Source organism: Periplaneta americana, chromosome 4 (genome assembly GCF_040183065.1).
Source record: "Periplaneta americana isolate PAMFEO1 chromosome 4, P.americana_PAMFEO1_priV1, whole genome shotgun sequence".
Taxonomy (NCBI): Eukaryota; Metazoa; Arthropoda; class Insecta; order Blattodea; family Blattidae; genus Periplaneta; species Periplaneta americana.
This window is the reverse complement of record NC_091120.1, coordinates 21,539,387-21,563,429: the sequence shown is the minus strand read 5'-3', so window position 1 is coordinate 21,563,429 and position 24,043 is coordinate 21,539,387. Positions and strand designations below refer to the sequence as shown.

The 24,043-nt window shown below is 36.1% G+C and overlaps 1 protein-coding gene across 1 annotated transcript in view; it reads right to left on the bottom strand.

Annotated features, from left to right (window-relative positions):
- LOC138698781 (protein glass-like) overlaps positions 1 to 24,043 on the bottom strand; it is a 60,627-nt gene that overhangs the window by 31,759 nt on the left and 4,825 nt on the right. The window contains exons 2-3 of the mRNA XM_069825005.1: positions 8,316 to 8,672; positions 1,034 to 1,266 (exon numbers count right to left, since the gene is read on the bottom strand). Coding sequence (XP_069681106.1) covers positions 1,034 to 1,266; positions 8,316 to 8,566 — 484 coding nt within the window. The 5' untranslated portion in view covers positions 8,567 to 8,672. The remainder of the gene's footprint in view (positions 1 to 1,033; positions 1,267 to 8,315; positions 8,673 to 24,043) is intronic.

Sequence of the window (24,043 nt, the reverse complement as noted above, 5' to 3'; positions counted from 1 at the left end):
ACTCTTTCATCGTATGATGACGCAGAATATCTGCATGGAAATATCATAATATGTACTTCGGTACATTAAAATAATATATATGATATGCGTAAATCGCTTCGTGATTTAAGACGGCGTTTATTCCGTCGGATCCTGGCCAACTAGTCACTCATAACGAGTACACCTCAGCACATGTGTGGACTTCGGTCCTACGTTCATAGACATCTATGACGTAGTGCAGAGGGCGGCCACTAGGGGGAACCCAAGAGTTGGAACTTAAACTGAGACGATTCTGTCCGACACCGGGATGGGTATCCGGTGTGGCTTAGTGGATACAGCATCAGCACGTAGAGCTGAAAACCCGGGTTCAAATCCCGGTGCCGGAGAGAATTTTTCTCCGTTCCATTACTCTTTCATCGTATGATGACGCAGAATATCTGCATGGAAATATCATAATATGTACTTCGGTACATTAAAATAATATATATGATATGCGTAAATCGCTTCGTGATTTAAGACGGCGTTTATTCCGTCGGATCCCGGCCAACTAGTCACTCATAACGAGTACACCTCAGCACATGTGTGGACTTCGGTCCTACGTTCATAGACATCTATGACGTAGTGCAGAGGGCGGCCACTAGGGGGAACCCAAGAGTTGGAACTTAAACTGAGACGATTCTGTCCGACACCGGGATGGGTATCCGGTGTGGCTTAGTGGATACAGCATCAGCACGTAGAGCTGAAAACCCGGGTTCAAATCCCGGTGCCGGAGAGAATTTTTCTCCGTTCCATTACTCTTTCACTGAATTTTAAAGCTTTATGTTGCTGTGAAAAGACTCACAATACATGGTTTGTGGTACTGATCACTAAAATTTTATGCTTATCAGTAAAATTTGATAGCGTTGTTCTTTTAGTCATTTCTTTGTTAAAGCTTCATGAGTTGATTTTATCACGTTGCTTGTATCGACGCTTTCTTCGTACCGGGAACGTGTCATACTGATTTGTGAAGGAAACCCAACACTCTGTACTCGGGTAGATGGTGTCGAGGACTCACCTGGGCGAGTTCTCACCTGATGTGGATGAACTGTGTAGGACAGGGACGCGGACGGGCCCTGGTAGGATCCCTGCGCCGCGCACTGCTGCCCGGCAACGTACGACCCTGCGAAGTTGCTGCAGGGGGACAGCTGGCCGCCCGTCTGCCCCGGGTGCACCACGGCGTGCTTCAGCGACAGCAGCACGTCGGCCATGTCGTGAGGCTGCTTCTCCTTCAGCACGGGGAACTCTGTCCTGGACACGGAGCCGACACTTACCAACCACAAAAAACACTGCCTTCTTTAACGCATGGGGCTCAAAATACTACTACTACTTACTTACTTACTTACAAATGGTTTTTAAGGAACCCGGAGGTTCATTGCCGCCCTCACATAAGCCCGCCATCGGTCCCTATCCTGTGCAAGAGTAATCCAATCTCTATCATCATATCCCACCTTCCTCAAATCCATTTTAGTATTATCCTCCCATCTACGTCTCGGCCTCCCTAAAGGTCTTTTTCCCTCCGGCCTCCCAACTGACACTCTATATGCATTTCTGGATTCGCTCATACGTGCTACATGCCCTGCCCATCTCAAACGTCTGGATTTAATGTTCCTAACTACTACTACTACTACTACTACTACTACTAATAATAATAATAATAATAATAATAGTCATAATAATATTTTGAGATAAACTTATTATAGGCTACGCATTCTTGTACGCAATAAAAAATGAAAAAAAAAAAAGCTGAAACAACTACTATTGCTGTCGAGAACTAATTGATAAATATTTACTTAGCTTCTTCTTAAATTCGTTTCATGTCTGACAGTCTCTGACATTTCTTGGCAGGGAATTTCAAAGTCGGGAAACAGTTACAGCAAAAGACGATGAGTATGAGGATGTTCGGTGGGAGGACATAGATAGAACAGAGGAATGCTGTTTATGTGTTGAGATTATGGTGGGTAGATAAAATCAAGCGTCTTGCGTTTGGGATAATAAATATCTAATAATCTTTTTGCGTGCAATCCAGAAATCTAAAGTTCATCTTCTTCGGTACGTTTTTAAACACTTTCTTTACGCTGGTCTACAAAAAACTTTTTGTCTACTACTGAGGAAATTTCAAGTGTTTTATACTGAAATTGATGCCCTTATTCCAGATCTGGAATTAGATTTATCACAGCACGTCAGGTATTTTTAGATATTACAAATATTAGTACGGTATTAGGATTTATTTATTTTTATTGTTGGTTTAAGTGTATTAATTTAAGTAAAGTTTAGGACTGTAACATTAATTCTAAATCTTACTATTCAGTAGGTATACCTGTACTGTAAAATCGAAGATGTAAATTGAGCTTATATTCTTATATTCTTTGCAAATTGTAATGTTATATTATTTTAAATGCATTTATAAGGAGATATACACTTATAATATGTAGTAAGCACTAAAAACTCTGTTAAGAGTGCTTGAGATCTTTGCTCTTCCGCTTATGTTGGCATGTGGTTGATCGCTGTAGGAACCAGCAGAAATCACCCATCATGCTCGGATCGTATTGATCCTGGTACCTGGATTCTATCGTTGATATGTCCTGATGGAACCTCTTACCATGTTCGTCACTTACAGCACCGAGATTTCATGGAAAAAAGTCCAGGTGTGAATGAACAAAGTGCATTTTTAAAGACATGCGACAACCTAGATTCTGAAATTCTCTAAGCATGTTATATACCAGCTCAGCATAATTATCAGCTCTATAATTTCCTAAAAACCTGGTTGTCACTAGTACAATGTGTCCCAAGCTTCGAGTTCAAGAGCACTCAGTTTTGACCTGAACATAGTGTCACACATCATAATTAAAAATTAAAGATATTATTTTAAAATTCTGACTTTATAGAAAAAACGGACTTCAGATCTGTAATTAGCACACTCAAATTAGGGTTGGTACACTTGTTTTTGTTCAGTAGCAAAATCACAATAAAATAAATAAAATGGATCTAAATGCATTAAAAATATAAAAATTAAAAATGTTGTTACTTTAAACTTGTGACGTGTAAAAAAACACGGCTTCAGATCTGTAATCAGCACACTCAAATTAGGGTTGGTACACTTGTTTTTGTTCAGTAGCAAAATCACAATAAAATAAATAAAATGGATCTAAATGTATTAAAAATATAAAAATTAAAAATTTTGTTATTTTAAACTTGTGACGTGTAAAAAAACACGGCTTCAGATCTGTAATCAGCACACTCAAATTAGGGTTGGTACACTTGTTTTTGTTCAGTAGCAAAATCACAATAAAATAAATAAAATGGATCTAAATGTATTAAAAATATAAAAATTAAAAATTTTGTTATTTTAAACCTTTGACGTGTAAACAAACACAGCTTCAGATCTGTAATCAGTACACTCAAAGTAGGCTTGGTACACTTGTTTTTGTTCAGTAGCAAAATCACTGCAGACCTGTGTTATTTATGTCTTTGCAATGATTGTTAAAAAAGGTATGAAGAGTAATTTATCCGCTATATGAAACGGATAAAATGTATTTTTAGGACATACCTTTCAACTTATTTCTTCTTGACAACTGTTTGTAATTTTTTTAGTTATGTAAACGTAATTCTTTGATTTCTCTCTCGTAAAATTCATTGTCTGGCAAGAACGTGAATTTTTTATTATTTTAATAGCTCAATTTTGAATTCGTGGCAAGTGATGGAAAATGCTTGGAACCTTACTAATAGGTCTATATGCTTATAAACCTTTTTAATATCATAATACCACATTGAGCGGCATAGTTTTATTTTATTTATATATTATCTTATATTAAAAATAGTCTAGCCTATATCTGAACTGCGACCGAACACGAGCGCTGCTCATTCGGTCCTCAAATTTATTAATATTATTGTATCCTCTTTTTCATACTTACGGTATATATTATTTTATTCTATTTATATAGTTGTATATTCTGTATTTAAATATATATTTTTGTATATATTTACAATATATAATTTAGCGTTGCGAATCGAGGAGACGGCCTCCAGATATGGAGGGTAGCCGTGAATATATTGAATAAGCAGTCGCGGTCAGCTGATGAGGTGTGGTCCTCCAGCTTGGCGGTTGGGCGAAGGGCTAAAAACCAATCACCATATAAAAAACAGCTTGTTATGAAACCTTCAAATAAGCCTCGGAATGGGACTGATTCTCTGGCACGACCACAGCAAGGGAATATAGACACTGGATTGATATTGCTCAGGATAGGGACCTATGGCGGGCTTTTGTGAAGGCAGCAATGAACCTCCGGGTTCTTTAAGAGCCTGTAAGTAAGTAAGTAGGTAAGCAAGTAAGTAAGTATATAATTTAACAATATGCAAATTTACCGCCATTAGGCTATGACCGATCGTAGCGCTCGTGTTTACTTGGGAGATATGACTACTCTCTGTCATGGAAAGAAGACGAATCGGCATTGAATGACATGATATAGGCCTATAGTCCAGCACAAATAATGCACCGGTAAGAAGTAATAAGAAATAGTAATATACGTTACAAGAGCGGTATGTTGACGTTTTCATGTTGGAGGAAAAGATTGAAAAAGCGAAACGTAGTTGAGCTCTTTTAATTTCCGAGAACATGAAAACAAACATACCGCTCGTGTATCGTACATTATTTTGTGCGAAGATCGTTTATTACATATCTGAAAGAGGGATTTATAATTAGTTGCAATGAAATCTTCATGTTGGTTTCTGTTTAATGACGCCAACTTCGGAACACCAAAATATCTTTCTTCAAAATTGTTGCTGTAAAATGTTTTCTGTGTTTACTATACTCCAGCAGGCCGTGATATACGTCTGTCTTTTTTTTCCCCCAGTCTATAAATGCGAACTTAAAACAAACGGTAAGGTTATGTAATGATTTATTTTTCATTTTAATATTTTAACAATATCATTTATATTATTGCAGTAATAACATCGGCATCTGGAATCTCGTTGATTTTTTCACGGCTTCCTTAATGTTACTTGTATCAGGAATGCAATAAGTTTCGTGGAGTAGTAGACTTTACTTAATTTTTGCAAATATTTAAAAACAATAATTAATATTTCAATTTAGGTGAAATTGCAGTGGTAAGTTTCCAATTTATAATTATTACTATGTTAAACGTGTCTAAAAATAATATGTTAAAAGCCTAAAGCAGTAAAATGAATGTCGCGCTTAAGCGGTAAGAAGAGGGAAATTGTTATGCGTGTTACGTTGGGAATACTGAATGTGGTATTTCACACTTACCGCGTATTGGTTCTGTGCGGAAAACAAGCAAATACGCACGATCTCGCACAAATGTTATATTGATCTTACCTTTATCAAATCGTAGGCCTATGTTGAAAATGATGTCCATCTTTCTGGATGAAAGAATTACAACGGTGTAGAAAATAGTGAAGTAGGCCTATCTTTTGCAAGTGTAGGTAAGTTTGTTATTTTATCCGGCACTCGCCTGATTTTATTCTCCGGCTCTTCAAACGTGTGTAGACTGTTCACATTCAGTTTCTGTTTTAAGGGGTTAGGTCAGCTTACAGCAGTAAAATTTTGGAAATATTCAACATTTTTTTCCTCCATTACTGTATCTTGTACAATAATGAAAATTAGTATGTGTAAAACACTGTCCTTTTGCTATACTTACTTACTGGCTTTTAAGGAACCCGGAGGTTCATTACCGCCCTCACATAAGCCCGGCATTGGCCCCTATCCTGAGCAAGATTTATCCAGTCTCTATCATCATATCCCACCTCCCTCAAATCCATTTTAATATTATCTTCCCATCTACGTCTCGGCCTCCTCAAAGGTTTTTTTCCCTCAGGCCTTCTTTTGCTATATGGAAATATATATATATATATATATATATATATATATTTACGATTTTAAAAATTATATAGGCTATATTAATATATATATATTTTTTTTTTTTTCAAAATTCAGTTCACTGTGCAGTGATGAAGCGTTTCCCACATAACTCAAAAACTATCTAATATTCTGTGATGAAATTTTTTGTGCGCATTTATGCATGTCATATCTACAGTATGATGCAAGATCACTTCTCTACCTCTGATAAAAAATAAATTTATTTAAAAATGGTAAAATATCAGTATTTTCTTCTAACACAAAATGAAATAAATATTATTTATTAAGGAATGTAGTTGAAAGAGCGTGATATTGTAAAAATGAGTTGCAGCAATAAAATAAAAGAGAGAGAACTTGAAAAAGTTAACATGTTCGTGAGTTATGAGGGAAACGCTTCATCACTGCACAGTGAACTACCACCATTTTGAATTTTGAAAAAAAACATATACATAAAAGTAATTTTTTTAAATCGTAAAAATATTTTTTTTTCATATAGCAGAAGTACAGTGTTTTATGCATACCAATTTTCATTATTGTACAAGATACAGTAATGGAGGAAAAAAATGTTGAATATTTCCAAAATTTAGTGCTGTAAGCTGTACCTAACCCCTTAAATTCCCTCAGAGATAAAATCACAAACATTTAGACAGTAAAATTGCAGATGGAGAGTTTCAAAAGGTTTTTCAGGTTTTTCTACACCGATGTGATTCTTGCATCCAAAAAGATAGACATAACTTTGAATAATAATAATAATAATAATAATAATAATAATAATAATAATAATAATAATAATAATAATAATAATACATAGTGAACCGTAAGTAATGTCATTAATTCCAGGGGGTTATTCTTTGAAATATTTCCAACAAAAAGTTTAATACAATTTTGCTCATTTTTGCTTAGTTTTCGAGATAAAAATTGTTTTAAATTAACTATTTCATAGCGTGTTCAATTGATTTAATTCCCAATATGCTCAGTAAATTTAAGGAAGCAGTATTTTATGATAATAAATGACAGAAATAATTTTAATTTTGTCCAAATGTGCAGAAATTTCATCAGAACAAATGTAACATCGTAAAATTCCTTTCCAGAACGAAAAGTTACATTTATTTGGATCAAATTTCCGCACATTTGAAGGACAAAACTAAAATTATTTCAATAACTTATTATTATAATGCACTGCCCTCTTAAATTGATTGAGGATATTGGGAATTCATTCAATGGCTTTCCCAGAACATGCAATGAAATATTACTTATAAAATATTTTGTGCGAGATCGTGCGCATTTGCTTGGTTTCCGCACAAAACCAATCCGCGGAAAGTCTAAAATTCCACATTCAGTATTCCCAACCTAACACACACAACAATTTCCCTCTTCTTACCGCTTAAGTGACATATTAATTTTACTGCTTTAGGCTTTTAACATATTATTTTTAGAGACGTTCAATATAGTAATAATTATAAATAAGAAACTTACCACTACAATTTCACCTAAATTGCACTGTTAATTATTGTTTTTAAATATTTGCAAAAATTAAGTAAACTCTACAACGCCATTAAAGTTACTGCATTCGTGATGCAAGTAACATTAAGGAAACCGCGAAAAAATCAACAAGACTGGCAAAATTAAACTTTTCGATGTTATTACTGCAATATGTTATATAAATAATATTGTTAAAATATTAAAATGAAAAATAAATCATTACATAACCTTACCGTTTGTTTTAAGTTCGCATTTATAGACTGGGGGAGAAAAAAAAAAGACAGACGTATATCACGGCCTGCTGGAGTATAGTAAACACAGAAAACATTTTAAAGCAACAATGTTGAAGATAGATACTTTTGTTTTGCAAATTTGCCGTCAGTGAACAGAAATCAAGATGGAGATTTCATTGCAACTAATTAGAAATTCCTCTTTCAGGTATGTAATAAACGATCTTCGCACAAAATAATGTACGATACACGAGCAGTATGTTTTCCTTCAATTCTCGGAAATTAAAAAAGCTCAACTACGTTTCGCTTTTTCAAACTTTTCCTCGAACATGAAAACTTCAACATACCGCTCTTGTAACGGATATTACTATTTTATCTCGAAATGGAAGCAGAAACGAGCAAAACTAGATTACAATTTTTGTTTGAAATATCACAAAGAATAACCCCCTGAAATTAATGACATCGCTTACGGTTCAATCTGTACGCTTTGATGAAAGGTAAGATCAGTACAGGGTTTTCTTATTACCTCTTACCATTTGTCCGGGATTACGCAGTTCTAAATCTCCGCAATTCACCGCCGATTTCTTTTCTCTCCCGTGCGAAACAGCGGTAGGCTCTCCCCATTAAACACGCGCGCTACTACCGGTTACAATGCCGGTAAGTTGTATATGCCGCGCACTTATATGTAACAATTTCTGGACGCTAGGACTCACTTGTAGTTGGCCGCCGAGCAAGGGCTGAAGGGGAAGAGACTAGGCAGCGGGTCCAGATCCAGCGGCGGCAGAGAGAATGAGCCCATGTCCTCCGCGGACCAGTACAGCCCACCACTGCCGGTTCCCACGGGCGTGCCTAGAGCCGCCGGCACCTGCGAGCCGCCCAAAATCGCAGACGACTGCCCGCCGCCCGCACCCGGCAACTCCACGAGCCCGTAGTGGGGGTTGTTCGGAATGTAGCATCCGTCCATCTTTATATACTTGTACGCCGGCCCGGCACGGCCCGCTACAGATTTCCTCTCTCAAACTTCTCCTCCCCCCCTTTTACGTCGTCGCGCAGCCTTACGAGTCCTCTTTCTGGAACATATAAAGTACAGTACACGTATATTTCCAACTATTCCATAATAATAAAGTGTGTGGTATAAAGGAGACGGAATCCTTAGAATGCAGCCGATCCCAATAGCCGACCCACAACCGCGATGATGCTGCGGCACAATGAAGTAACTCCCAACATGGGGCTTATTTCATCAGTAGCACAGTGCATGTGCGATTATATGGAAGGCTTCAGATATTAATTATTTCAGGGAGGGGTTGTTGAGAGAAAGCCAATAGAGTGCTCTGCCCGCCCGGCTTAGGTGAGCGCGGCACAGGCGGATCTGGGATCTGGATTCCGGGAGGGTTGCAACTCGTGCACGTAACGCTGGTCGTGCCAGCAATAATAATAATAATAATAATAATAATAATAATAATAATGGTAATATAATAATAATAATGGTAATATAATAATAATAATGGTAATATAATAATAATAATAATAATAATAATAATAATAATAATAATGGTAATATAATAATAATAATGGTAATATAATAATAATAATATTGGTAATATAATAATAATAATAATAATGGTAATATAATAATAATAATATTGATAATATAATAATAATAATAACAATATTGGTAATATAATAATAATAATAATAATAATAATTGTAATATAATAATAACAATAACAATATTGATAATATAATAATAATAATGGTAATATAATAATAACAATAATAATATTGGTAATATAATAATAATAATAATAATAATGGTAATATAATAATAACAATAATAATATTGATAATATAATAATAATAATAATAATAAAGGTAATATAATAATAACAATAATAATATTGGTAATATGATAATAATAATAATAATAATAATAATAATAATAATAATAATAATAATAATAACAACCACTGACAAGCAAACGTTCTGATGAGGGCAGATAAAAAAGTTAAATTTTTTTCTTCATGTTAATAATGTCAAAAGAAGTGCTCATACAAATTTTGGCCACTCGACAGCAATTACGAGGCCGTCCAGAAAGTGATTTTCCCTAGGGTCGTTTATAGAAAACAGCACAATTTTATGGAAATATTTATTGAAACAGATACAGCAATTATTGCGCTATTTGTCAACATATTCCCCATTGGACTTCAGACATTTGTCATACCATGGGATCAATTTTTGTGTCGTAGAAGTCAGCGCTTCAGATCGGAACCAACGTTTGACCGTGGTGGGAATGCGTTTGACTACGTCTACACCTCTCTCTGTCGATCTCATGATATGAGAAATGTCTCAATTCCGATGGAAAATAAGTTAAAATATAGCTCAACAATTGATGTGTCCGTTCCAATAAATTTGTCCAATGAAATTGTGTCTTTTTTTTTCTATTAGCGGCCCCTGACGAACTTATTTTTTTACGGCCCTCGTAATTGCGGTCGAGTGGCCAAATTTGTATAAGCATTGACATTATTAACATGTTGGAAGAAAAAAAAATTAACTTTTTTATCTGCCTCCATCAGAACGTTTGCTTGTGAGCTACAAAATGGCAATATAAAAGGGTGGGCTATAAACCGTACTCATTGATACACACCGACAAGGCAATGATAAAACATTTCAATAAATGACTTTTCTTGAAATATATATTCAATCAGTGTCAATTATGTAAAAATAATTTAAAATAATAGATCATGGGGTGTCAGAATGTCTTAAGCTGACACAACACGACTACCTTGCTAGAAATAACATAAGATCATGGGTGTCAGATTGCCTTACGTTAACACCATACGAGTACCTTTGCTAGAAATACCATAATCTTACATCATGAAGTGTCAGACATCACACGAGTATCTTTCAAGAACTAACGATAGATCATGGACTGTCATAATGTCTTAAGGAAAATAAAGAAATGCTGATCTTACTTTGTGCATGAGAATGTTTATAAATAAACTCTGTCTTTTTTACGATAAACGTGAAAAATAATTTTTGTCTGTGGTTTGAAGTATGCATAGGCCTACATGTTCAGTGTTAATGTACTTCACCCATGACAATCAATATTTTTTCACGCGAAAGTACGAGTATTAATTTGCGCGATAAACACGAAAAATAGTGCATTCTTTTTTAATTTTCTTTATTTTAAAAGCATATGATAATTATCTAAATTCATAACTTGATTCGTCTCATAAAGTTTGGTCCCTATGTCTATTGATTTTCCATCTCAAAAATTGTTTTTAGACTTTAAGGCTCTTAAAATAAGACACATATATTATATTATATTATATTAATATAATTCATACATAAAATCGAAATAATTTTGAATTGTATTCTCATAGTTATGAGACAAAAGGTATGATGAATTCTTTAAGATTGTTTGAACCAAAATGCAACATTGTTACAATATTTAATCTTACTAGTAATTTAAGCCAAAGAATAAATAACAAATGCATATTTAAATATCCTAATCTTGTCAATTCTAATAGTTCTAGTACTAAATTTAAAAAGTTATAAATGGATTTCATAAATAATGAAAGAATTGTAAATGTAAATTTATATATTCTTATTGTGTAGTAGACATAAAACAAATTGTATTATATACTTCTTAATTTAAATCAGGAATTCGCCCCTGAGCACGAGTTTTACTCTTTCAGAGATGAGCTAAAATTTTATCTGTGTTTATATGTTATGTTAGAAGTATTAGCAAAATAAAATAAAGTAAAATAAAATAAAAAATATTAGTCCCCTTCAGAGGAGGGCACGGACTAGGACTGTTATCGCACGCAGGCCGCTCGGGTTGACCCATTGTATTACCTGGGATGGAATGTTTTGCACTCCCTAAGGCTCCCCGCGTTACAGATCCCCCCGCGCCCCGCCACCGAACTCTCTTACAGCCCACATGACAGTTCTGCCCCGCATGTTTCCAGGGTACATCATTTCTCTGCGTGGTAACATTTTCTGGCCTCCCCGCTCGCCTGACCTTATCGTCTGCAACTACTTTCTATGGGGTTACCTGAAGTCGAAAGTGTACGTAAAAGGTCCCAAACAACTGATGACCAGAAGATTGCCATTGCCCAGGAAATCTCCAACATTGATGGCGAAATGTTGGAAAGAGCGACACGCAACTTCAAGGAAGACTTGAAGAGTGCATAAAGAGAGACGGACATCATTTGAAAGACATAATTTTCAAGACAATCTAAATGTATGTCAAGAAAATGGCATACATAGCCAGCTTTCTTGGCAGTAATAGATTTGTTCTAATAGACATAACTAATTACTGAGTTATTTCATTTGAAAATCGTCCGATTCCTCTGCCGCACTTTGTATAACATATGACAATAGAAACAGAATCACAATAATCCAAGGCCTGTTGATATACCCGAAGATTCTATACATGCGATATGACCTACTTACACGTTAAAGCGTGTTTAACAAAAAAGTAAAATAACATGACTCAAAATAATAGAAAATAGAAATAGAAACGACGTCTCGTAGCATACACATATACATTATCAAGTATCGTTTTCGAGGCAAGTGTGTTAGTCGATGTGGTCTGTTATGATCTCATTCCACCTTTGATAGTGATGATTAGACTTCGTGGAATTGCCACGTGAAACGTAAGGTTTACTACGCACGCGGTATAGACTGTATGAGAAGGGGACGTGTAGTGAATGGAGTTTGCCTCTGATGTAAACACTGAACTGTATACTGCGGTTACAATAAAACCTGTATCCTGCATTCAAGAAATATAATGAATGATCATTGAAGTAGGAAATGTCTAAACATGCAAATTATACGCAATTATTTTGTAGTGAGATATATTAACTCTTAAAATTTAATGTAAGATACTCACATCATCCATGAATATGTGCATTGCAGTGAAGAGTTACGTACATTTTGAGCGATTGCAAAGTGAAATTCCTTCGATGGTCACTCAAACAGTTTTTATATTGGGAAAATGTAATACGTACATATTTGAAGAACGAGAAGTCACAACTTTTTATTACAATATCGTGGCCTGATAGTACATCATTTATAATACGAAGTTGTGAATAGGCAGAATTTTGAGCAATAATGTTTCTCAGCTTACATTTCACTTTTTCTGAAATTAGTGAATTGTTATTTTGGGTAACGGTTTGTGATACTTTATCCACTATATTAAGGGCTTCTGAGAGTTGTAGTTTAGACGATTCTAACAGGATGATGCTTTTGGACAGGATTTTAAAATTAGAATCAATGAACAGAATATCTTCCAATAGCTGTTCAGAAGGCAATGATTTTACAGCTGCAACAGCGGAACTGTCTGTGCTATCCAATGCATCAATTACCTCCATTATTTTGCCGTAATATTATGCATAATAATTAACAGCATCCAACCACGTTCCCCAACGGGTCAAGACTGGCTGCGGAGATAAGATATTCCAGGGGCAATTGTTTGGAACAGCAACACTCTCATTGTAGTATGTTTGATTGAATTCTTGTCTGCTCTGAACAAATGTTAAGCTTTGACTATTCCAACCACAGTAATGCAAAAACAAGTGCTTACATAGGTATACATTAGCTGTAGCTGCTCTATCTATTTGGACCGGTCACAACTCTTAACATGAACTGCTTATACTACGAGACCGGGCGGTCGCTCATCTCTTCTATACTCCCGTACATCGGCAACCCGATTGCATGCTGCGTGTGGCAATTCAACGAAGTCTAATAATTATGATTAAGTGATCGTAATAATGTATTGATGACGAGGCTAAGCTATAGTGAGCCACGGTTATGCTATAAATCAATGCATAGAAGACGAGATCTTTCGTAAAGGACAAGAATTTTCCCTGGGCCAAAAATAAAATACAAAGCCGCCACGGTGGTATAGTAACTAGAGCGCTGGACTTACATCTCTGTGGACCCGAGTTCGATCACCGGCGTACCTCCGATTTATAACTTGTGTAGGGCAAGCCCGTGGTCCAGGTAACATAGGGGTTTCTTCGAGTGCTTCGATTCCTCCGTGGCATCGGAACAATCCTACCATATTCACCTCACCACGGGTGTAGCGTGGACCAGTCTGCTGTGACGCACACTGGACAACGACTCTGTCGGTAAATTGATCTACACATCTGGTTTCATAAGGACGATTGACGGATAGTCAAGTATTTACCATTAGTTAAAAATAATAATACAAATGGCGTAAAAATTACTATTTTACCTTTACCAATTTTGTAGTAAAACGGTTTAAGTGCACATTATCGTGAATCACTAGGAGCTGTTCTTATGACGATAGTGATGATTAGTGCCCGGATGTTTAGGCATTTATAACAGTTAAAATAGGCAGGCAAAAAAGGCAATAAAACGTAAAAAAGGCACAATAATCTTTGAAAAAGGCATAATATATCTTAGCAATAAATTTAAATTATATCAACATAACACACATATTTACTTCGTAGGTAACATATGTTAACTTATAAAATACTTTTATGCTCGACCATGCCGAAAGGTACTAATTATACACCTGGTAGCAGTCCTTTAATGCATGTCATTAAAGTACACCTACTCATTAAAGTACAGGTGTTCAGCCAATGACAATCCAGCTTACAGGTGTTCAGCCAATGACAAGTCAGCTTTGTACCGTTATAAAGCCGCAAGTATCGATTATTCTCAGATATGCAATCGAAAGACAATTAGCAAAAAGTCACGGAGGCTGGAAATCCAATACTGTCGCAGAAGGTTATGTTCTGTTACTATAATAATTAGCGTTAATTGTAAATAATATTCCAATAAATTCAATTTGTCATCTCGTTTTTCAATGTCGAATTCAATAATCAAGGTTATATGAAGTTTAACGGGATTACATGAAGGTCAATGACATTATTGTTCCTCGGAAAAAATCAATACTTTCGCGTCTGCGCACATCTCACAATTCACGACCTAGAACAAGGTCACTTCCGATCTTGTCAGATACAAATAAAATGTATACATCTGAATAATTTCAAGTTAGAAATATGGTCGAGCTTAAAAAGTCGTATGAAACTTGCCTATAATGGTAATTAAGACGCTCGTATGAATATTATGAAACGAACGCAAGCGAGTTTCATAAATAACCATACTTACGTCTTAATTACTATCATTATAGGCTCGTTGCATAATGTACTATTTTTTCGTGATTACCTGTCTTTTCATAAACCTTACATAACAAAACTGTTCCATCGTTTGAAAACACATGGGCACCAAATTCACTAATGTAAGCATGAAGTTTACTTTTCAATGGTTTACTGAATTTAGGCATTCTAGCTAACCCATCTTACGCCTTCTGTCACTCGACAATAACTGACTGTTCCTCACTCAAATTTCTTTCTCCTACAATAACAAACACGTGTAGCACAAAGTTGTAACAGTAAGATTTATAATAATAGGTAGAAAAGCGCAAAATATGCATGTTTTTGTGTGTTCGTTCCATGGATGCTTATTCACTACAGAAACTCGTTAGTGATTCGATTCTTAGTCTGTATGAGAGGCCGTGGTATCTTTCACGGGCACCTTCGCACAATTTACACACGCACTGTCATGGCTGTCTCTAGCGATAATTTGCTTACATGCTATATTTCATGCATTGCTTTCATTTACATGTTGTGTATACGTATCCCCATGCGTCTGGAGGGTGATTCCTAAGTACTTGAGTTGGGTTACATTTTGTAGCTCCCTGTGCTCCAGACGGAGTGTATCTTCAGCTGCTATTCTTCCTCCTCCACGGAAGATCATGGATACGGTTTTGTCTACATTGTTGGCTAATTCGTTCTCTCGGGCCCATATTGATAACTGGTCTAGCGAGGACTGAAGCTTTTGCCGTGATGTGGACTCCAGGGCCATGTCGTCGGCATATATATATATATATATATATATATATATATATATATATATATATATACATACTGGGTGTTCATTTCAAAGTGTGTCATGACGTCACTGTTGATGAGTCAGCGATTTGAATCGAGTTTCAGCTTTTGTGTCAGAAAAGTTGCCTATTAATCAAGGCGTTCAATCTGAACTTGAGAACGTGTACGGTATAACTTGAACGTCGTAGCAACAGATGGCGGTCTGTACGGTCTGTGTGCTAAAATAACCTCTTTCGAACTGTGTTTTGCGCGGCCAAGTCGTACGCAGGGTATTTATCATCGGTTGCGTACGGCAACATTCCACAATACAAATCAAATGCTCCGTGTCCATGTTGACCGTCGAAGTTAATATCAACAAATACGTATGCAATCGTCTTAACCCTCTCCCCATATCCCGACAGTAAGAAAAAACTCACCTCAGTACATGTTTCGAAACAGTTCACATTCCTGCCACTACCGGCATTACAGTACGTATCGGTAAGTACTCTTCGGAATGAACGCCGTACTTGCTAGGCAACTTCTCTGGCAGATAAGTAATACATCTCTGCGGAAGTGTAGGAAGATTGAATTCTCTAGGCTCATCGACTAGCGACGTGACGGCATACAGCGAGCCATGACACACTTTGAACTGAACATCCAGTATATATACATGCTGACTCCATCTAGCTTGGCAGTGTTCACAATATCAGCTGATATAACAGTAAGGTTTGAAAATATGAAAGCAAACAATTGGAAATGCTACGTGACAACTTATATGAGAACATGCTTAATATTTAAAATTATAAAGCTGATTATTGTTACCGTGAAGACATGACAATATTATATTTGTAACTGTGGATTGTCGATCATTATTCATATTACACCAATAGTATTAAAGCACGATTATTAGCAGATTAAGCACCTAAATAAATTACTTTCATTTACTATTGTTAGTAAAGTTAGTCATTGTTTCAAATATTTAAATTTCACACACATTACATTACAATTAATTAGAAAATTGCAAATAGACAAGAAATATTGCTTTAAAATGACAAAAAAGGCATTTATTAAAGTCCCGTCGCTCTAATTTCCGGCAGCCAATCGCGTTGCAGGTCGGCTGCATTTAAACGCGTGCGTCTTGTGATTCGCTGATTCATTTCTTAAGGCTCGATAAATACTTAATATAATCGCCCGCCATTTTAGCTCTTTAGTTGGTGTTCGCAGAAAGCACACGAAGACGTTATTTGCCGTTCAATTATTTGCTGAATTACATTGCGTTTGATTTATTATCATAGGACTACGACATGATAATGTTTAACGGTGTGGCAAATAGATTCCTCGTATGGTAGCTCGGCAACGTAAGAACAAAAATGGCGAATGATACTACCTACCTAGACTTTATAGATCCTTCACTTTCTAAGACGTAAGCAAAGAGGCGGAGTCACGCCGGAAATAACAGCGTCGGTACTATAGTAAGAAACACCTTAAAAAGACAAAATAGGCGAAATAAAAATTGGCCCTATCACTTTGATTTAGTCCAAATCACATTTATATCTAGGCCTATGCAAATAATGATTTACTTCCACCCAGTAAAAAGAGGCATTTTGCCAAACATCCGGGCTCCAGTTATGATGATATTGGGTGTAGTGTTAGTGGGAAACTTAAAACATGCTTTCTACGTGAGCCTGACTTTACTATACTCGCATTACAATCATTTAAGGAAGAGGTGCGACAGACGGCCTGGACAAAGACGCAGCGCTGACATATCGAACCGAACGTATCGGCGTGGCGTGTATTCAGCTTCTCTCACCTCTGCACATAATCAAAACTTGTGCGCTGTGACAGGGCTTCGCTGCACACAATAAACTGTAGTATTTCTTTTTTTCCATCAAACAGAAGCCATGCGAGTGTCTTTTTGAGCGTTATTTCTCGCCCCCCATTTTGAACTTACGTCTAACCAATAGAATGTCAGGAATCCGTTGCTATGGGTCACCCATATTCTCAACAAGGAGGTGGATAAACGATCTGCGTGGTTTTCAATGCTATGTTCCTGCACTTTAATGAAGAAGGAAAATAGAGCAAGTATGGCTTTAAAACATCCAAGTCTTGACTCATCATCTGTCTTGTTGAATGGAAATAATTGACATTTCTTTGTACAGAGTATCTGATTCAAGCCTTTGATATTGTTTTAGGCATCACGCACAACACGACTAGGAGTAGACACTTTTCGTTGTTGAAATTTTCTAACTGGCAGCGCTTATGTTTCAGTTTTAATGGTTGAAAACAACTAAAAATAATAAATAGATATAAACGGGTTTCTGATTAATATATTGATTCATACGAAACAAATTAATTTGAGGAATTGGAGATAACTTACGTATTAAGAAATAATACGAGAAGAGCAAATGATCAGGTAAAAAAACACTATCCGATGAAAAACGCGACTATAAGAAATGTTGGAAAGCCGAAAGAAAATAAATAATTAACATAACAAATTAACTGCACCTGTTTAACATAAAATTATCACACGAAAACTGAAATTCGTAACATTCACGTGACAATGGCAGTGGACGTTGTATGCACCCCTGATTTCGTCTGCAAAATCAGTAAATATGTCCCACATGTCTGGACTGATATTTGGACTGCCTAATAAAGAATGAGCAGCTTAAATCAGACACCTTATGGATAGGCCGACATAGCGGAAGTACTGTATTGCAGTTTTGCAAAAAAAAAAAAAATAATAATTTCGAGACCTTCATGGCCATGCTTGTTTTCAGCACCTGTCCGTGTACAGCGATTTCGCTTCAACATTTAGATTACAGCCGTAGATTAACATTTTGAGAGCTGGGTTTAATCTTAGGCGGTGACTGGAGTGGCACTCATGGTACATAATATCGGAGAATGAGGGTTTTACCCGAGGTTCTCTCGTTTCTCCATTCATTCATGTATTCATTCATTCACTCACTCATTCATTCACTCTTTCATTGATTAATTCATTCGTTCATTCACTCATTCATTCAATCACTAATTAATTAATTCATTCATTCACTTATTCACTCATTCATTAATTCGTTCGTTCATTCATTCATTCACTCATTCATTTATTCACTCACTCATCACTCACTCATTCATTCATTCATTCATTCATTCATTCATTCACTTATTCACTTACCCATTCATTCATTCATTAACTCATTCATTTATTCACTCACTCACTCATCTCTCACTTATTCACTCATTCAGTTATTCACTCATTCATTAATTCGTTCATTCATTCATTCACTCATTCATTTATTCACTCACTCACTCATCACTCACTCATTCAATCATTTATTCATTCATTCACTTATTCACCCACTCATTCATTCATTCATTCATTCATTCATTCATTCATTCATTCATTCATTCATTCATTCACTCATTCATTTATTCATTCACTCACTCATCACTCACTCATTCAATCATTTATTCATTCATTCACTTAATCACCCACTCATTCATTCATTCACTCACTCATTAATTAATTAATGCATTCATTCACTCACTCATTCATTCATTCACTCACTCACTCAATCACTCACTCATTCACTCAGTCACTCATTCACTCACTCACTCACTCAATCACTCACTCTTTCACACTCGTTGACTTAGTCACTCATTCATTCACTCATTCATTCACTCACTCATTTACTCACTCATTCACACTCGTTCACTTAGTCACTCATTTACTCACTCATTCATTCACTCAGTCACTCATTCACTCACTCATTCACACTCGTTCACTTAGCCACTCATTCATTCACTCACTCATTCACAATCGTTCACTTAGTCACACATTCACTCACTCATTCATTCACTCAGTCACTCATTCACTCACTCATTCACACTCGTTCACTTAGACACTCATTCATTCACTCATTCATTTACTCACTCATTCACACTTGTTCACTTAGTCACTCATTCACTCACTCATTCACTCAGTCACTCATTCACTCACTCACTCACTGAATCACTCACTCATTCACACTCGTTGACTTAGTCACTCATTCATTCACTCACTCATTTACTCACTCATTCACAATCGTTCACTTAGTCACACATTCACTCACTCATTCATTCACTCAGTCACTCATTCACTCACTCATTCACACTCGTTGACTTAGTCACTCATTCATTCACTCATTTACTCACTCATTCACACTCGTTCACTTAGTCACTCATTCACTCACTCATTCACACTCGTTCACTTAGTCACTCATTCACTCACTCATTCATTCACTCAGTCATTCATTCACTCACTCATTCACACTCGTTCACTTAGTTACTCATTCATTCACTCATTCACTCAGTCACTCACACTCGTTCACTTAGTCACTCATTCACACTCGTTCACTTAGTCACTCATTCACACTCGTTCACTTAGTCACTCATTCACTCACTCATTCACACTCGTTCACTCAGTCACTCATTCACTCACTCATTCACACTCGTTCACTCAGTCACTCATTCATTCACTCAGTCACTCATTCACTCACTCATTCACACTCGTTCACTTAGTCACTCATTCACTCACTCATTCACACTCGTTCACTTAGTCACTCATTCACTCACTCATTCACACTCGTTCACTTAGTCACTCATTCACTCACTCATTCACACTCGTTCACTTAGTCACTCATTCACTCACTCATTCACACTCGTTCAATTAGTCACTCATTCACTCACTCATTCACACTCGTTCACTCAGTCACTCATTTACTCACTCATTCACACTCGTTCACTTAGTCACTCATTCACTCACTCATTCACACTCGTTTACTCAGTCACTCATTCACTCACTCATTCATTCACACTCGTTCACTCAGTCACTCATTCACTCACTCATTCATTCACTCAGTCACTCATTCACTCACTCATTCACACTCGTTCACTTAGTCACTCATTCACTCACTCATTCACACTCGTTCACTTAGTCACTCATTCACTCACTCATTCACACTCGTTCACTTAGTCACTCATTCACTCACTCATTCACACTCGTTCACTTTGTCACTCATTCACACTCGTTCACTTAGTCACTCATTCACTCAGTCACTCATTCACTCACTCATTCACACTCGTTCACTCACTCATTCATTCACTCAGTCACTCATTCACTCACTCATTCACACTCGTTCACTCAGTCACTCATTCACACATTCACTCATTAATTCATTCACTCACTCATTGATTTATTTTCAACCCCATTACATGCCATGGAGACCCACCACAGGCTCCCACCTGTACAGATAGTCGGCATTAATAGCAGTGGGGATTTTAGTCCTACGCACTCCCCGCCTTTACCTCCAAAGAAATGCCCTGCTATTCTTTTCTGTTAGAGGCTGAGTAAACCTCAGCGCCATAGTGCGGTCGCAAGGAGTAGATCATTAGAAAAAAATCATGATCGCATCAGGAATCGAACCCACGACTTTCCGGCTTGCAGCGTTACGTTACTTCGCGCTCCTTCCCTCTTAATTACAGATTCCAGTCCACCAGACTCTTCATTTTACCCTAACTTTCCCCGCATAACAGTTTATTTCATTAAGAAAATGGCTACAGTCCGATGGCACTTGGAAATATGTGTAAATTGTGGCCACCATTAGATAAATGTCTACGAAACCTGGGATAGGCCTATCTTCCTAAGAAGAGAAGATTTCACTCGTATTATTCTCTCTCCTAGGAGTTAGGCACAATGATGGCGTAGTCTATAGTTTTACATGAACTTTCATCCACGATTGAAATAGCATCGAATACAGATTTTATTTAAAACCTTCTTCTTCATCTAACAAGCAAACATTCTCATGAGGGGAGGAAAAAAGTTATTTTTTTTTCCTCCACTGTGTTAATAACGTCAAAACAAGTGCTTATACAAATTTTGGCCACTCGAGCCCAATTACGAGGGCCGTAAGAAAATAAGTTTCTCTTGGGCCGTTTACAGAAAGAAAACACTATTTCATGGAAACATTTATTGGAACAGATACAGCAATTGTTGAGTTACTTTGCAACTTATTCCTCACTGGAATTGAGACATGTGTTACACCGTTAAATCAACTTTTGTCATCCTGTGTCTTAGAAGTCTCCTGTCTGGGATCGGAACCAGTGTGTGCCATCTGTACCTCTCTGTCGAATCCATGATATGACAAATGTCTCAATTCCGGTGGGGAATATGTTGAAAAATATTCAACAGTTGTATCAGTTACAATAAATTTTTCCAATGAAATTGTGTTTTATTTCTGCAAACGGCCCAAGGGAAACTTATTTTTACGGTCCTTCAAGTTGCGTTCGAGAGGCCAAAATTTGTACAAGCACTTGCTTTGACATTATTAACATGTTGGAAGAAAAAAATTAACTTTTTTATTTGCTCCCATGATAATGTTTGCTTGTAAGTCCAGTTTTATACATTATTGATCAGTTACGGTTTTAATCAATCGTCATACTGGTCGCCCCACAGTTATTTGGCCAGAAGGAACATAATTGAGCATAATTTTTAGTTTTCTCCTGTTATTTATTCAGAGAACATGTTCTTTCCAATATTTTATATACTGATGCAGACTACATAATCTACAGTATTACCGTAAAGGTCCACTTGGATTTCCTTGAAGAAGTTCCTAAATAAAGTTCATTATTTTCGATGACAGTTTCACATTTTTCACTACCGGTAGTAAAATTTGGCGATAGTACCATTAGGCCTATATGGACTTTGAGGCAAAAAAGAAATATTATTTTGCTATATGAACATCATAGAAATTATTGAAGTTCCGACCACATGTAGCCTACTGTAAATAATTGGTCCAAATAAATAAGCGGAAGGTGCAATGTTTTGGTTATAAGCAGGATGAGGTGAATTGTATCTTTCAATTCTTTAATCTTAGCTGATGTCAAACAATCTCTGGGCTGGAGAGTTATTTTGCTGACTTTTACACTCTTACTACGTCATACTACTTTTGACCAATAAAACGGTACGAAAGGACGTATTTCAACCAATCATGGCTGCTTATCGCACAATTTTATCGCGTCCCTAGCATTTGTTTAATTTTATGGCGTCCCTAGCATTTGTTTAATTTTATCGCGTCCCTAGCATTTGTTTCTTTGTTTGCCAACATTTGAAACTGCGCTGGTCTGGACGTCAAAAAAAAATATATAAAATTACAAACCTCTCCAGTCGATGCACAGCAGTTTCAAATATGACTCGCATTGGCATTCAAGAACAAGAATTAATAAAAATCACTGCTCATACCTATGCATCTTCTGAAATCCGATTTACAAATAAATGAAGAGCACCATTCGGAAATCCTGAATAAGTTGAATACACCATGTAGGCCTAAATCAACGAGTTCCACTTCTATTACGCACACGTCCAATATAACATCAATTGAACCACCAACCACATTCAAATTTGAAAATTGTACATTCAATAATTATTCCTTTTAAAATTATTCATTCGGAAATCCTGAATAAGTTGAATACACCATGTAGGCCTAAATCAACGAGTTCCACTTCTATTAAGCACACGTCCAATATAACATCAATTGAACCACCAACCACATTCAAATTTGAAAATTGTACATTCAATAATTATTCCTTTTAAAATTATTCATGTTTATTTTTTTTGTCATCGTCGTCAATTAAAACTTTTCTAACACTTGTGTATATTAGTTAGGTTATGTTATAGCTTCTGCTATATGATATTATGGATATTCACGTATCAGAGATTGTTTAATATTAAGATTTATTGAAAATCATCTGTCAAGTGACGCTGATTACTGGGATTCGGATAATTGAAGTGGAATGTTGTTAAAAATGAAACTGAATCAACAGAGCCTTCTTGACTAGTAACATTGCCATCGTGTATAATAGATCGAGAACTTCTCGACGAGAAGGCATTACTCACTACTGCCATCTAGCATGCATCTAGCGTAATATTTGTAATGTTGAGATGGTACAATAATACATTTGAAGACAGTTGTATTTTCGTTTGTCAATTAATATTTTATTGTATTGGAGTACTTCGTTACTTCTAATCTTTATATACTTTCTTCTAATCGTGTAATAGTCAATTAAATCCCACTCGAGTTTTGATTTTCTCTAGATAAATCAAAACGTCTAGTGAGATTACTGTTGATAAAAAACCTCATTTGTCGTTGAATAAAGATGGAAAGCTATTAATTTAAACACTGTATGTATGGAGAAATTATTTAGAATACAATTCGGAATCAATGGTCAACCATTTGTAATAATTACGAAGTAAAGTTGGCTTATACCTTCAGAATTTCCTCGAAAAACATAATATATTCTTCAAACGTGGATCTATCTACTCTAAAAGTTAATAATTATATATATTGTGTTTACGAAAGTTTCGGCGGCGTTTTCCAAAAGCTGCACAACCATTGAAGTATTATATCAAATTATTAGATAAGCGGCAAAAATAGATTATGTTCTTGGTAAGAAGTAACGTTGTCCGAAGAATATGCCTATGCAAACAGAACCTTGACGTT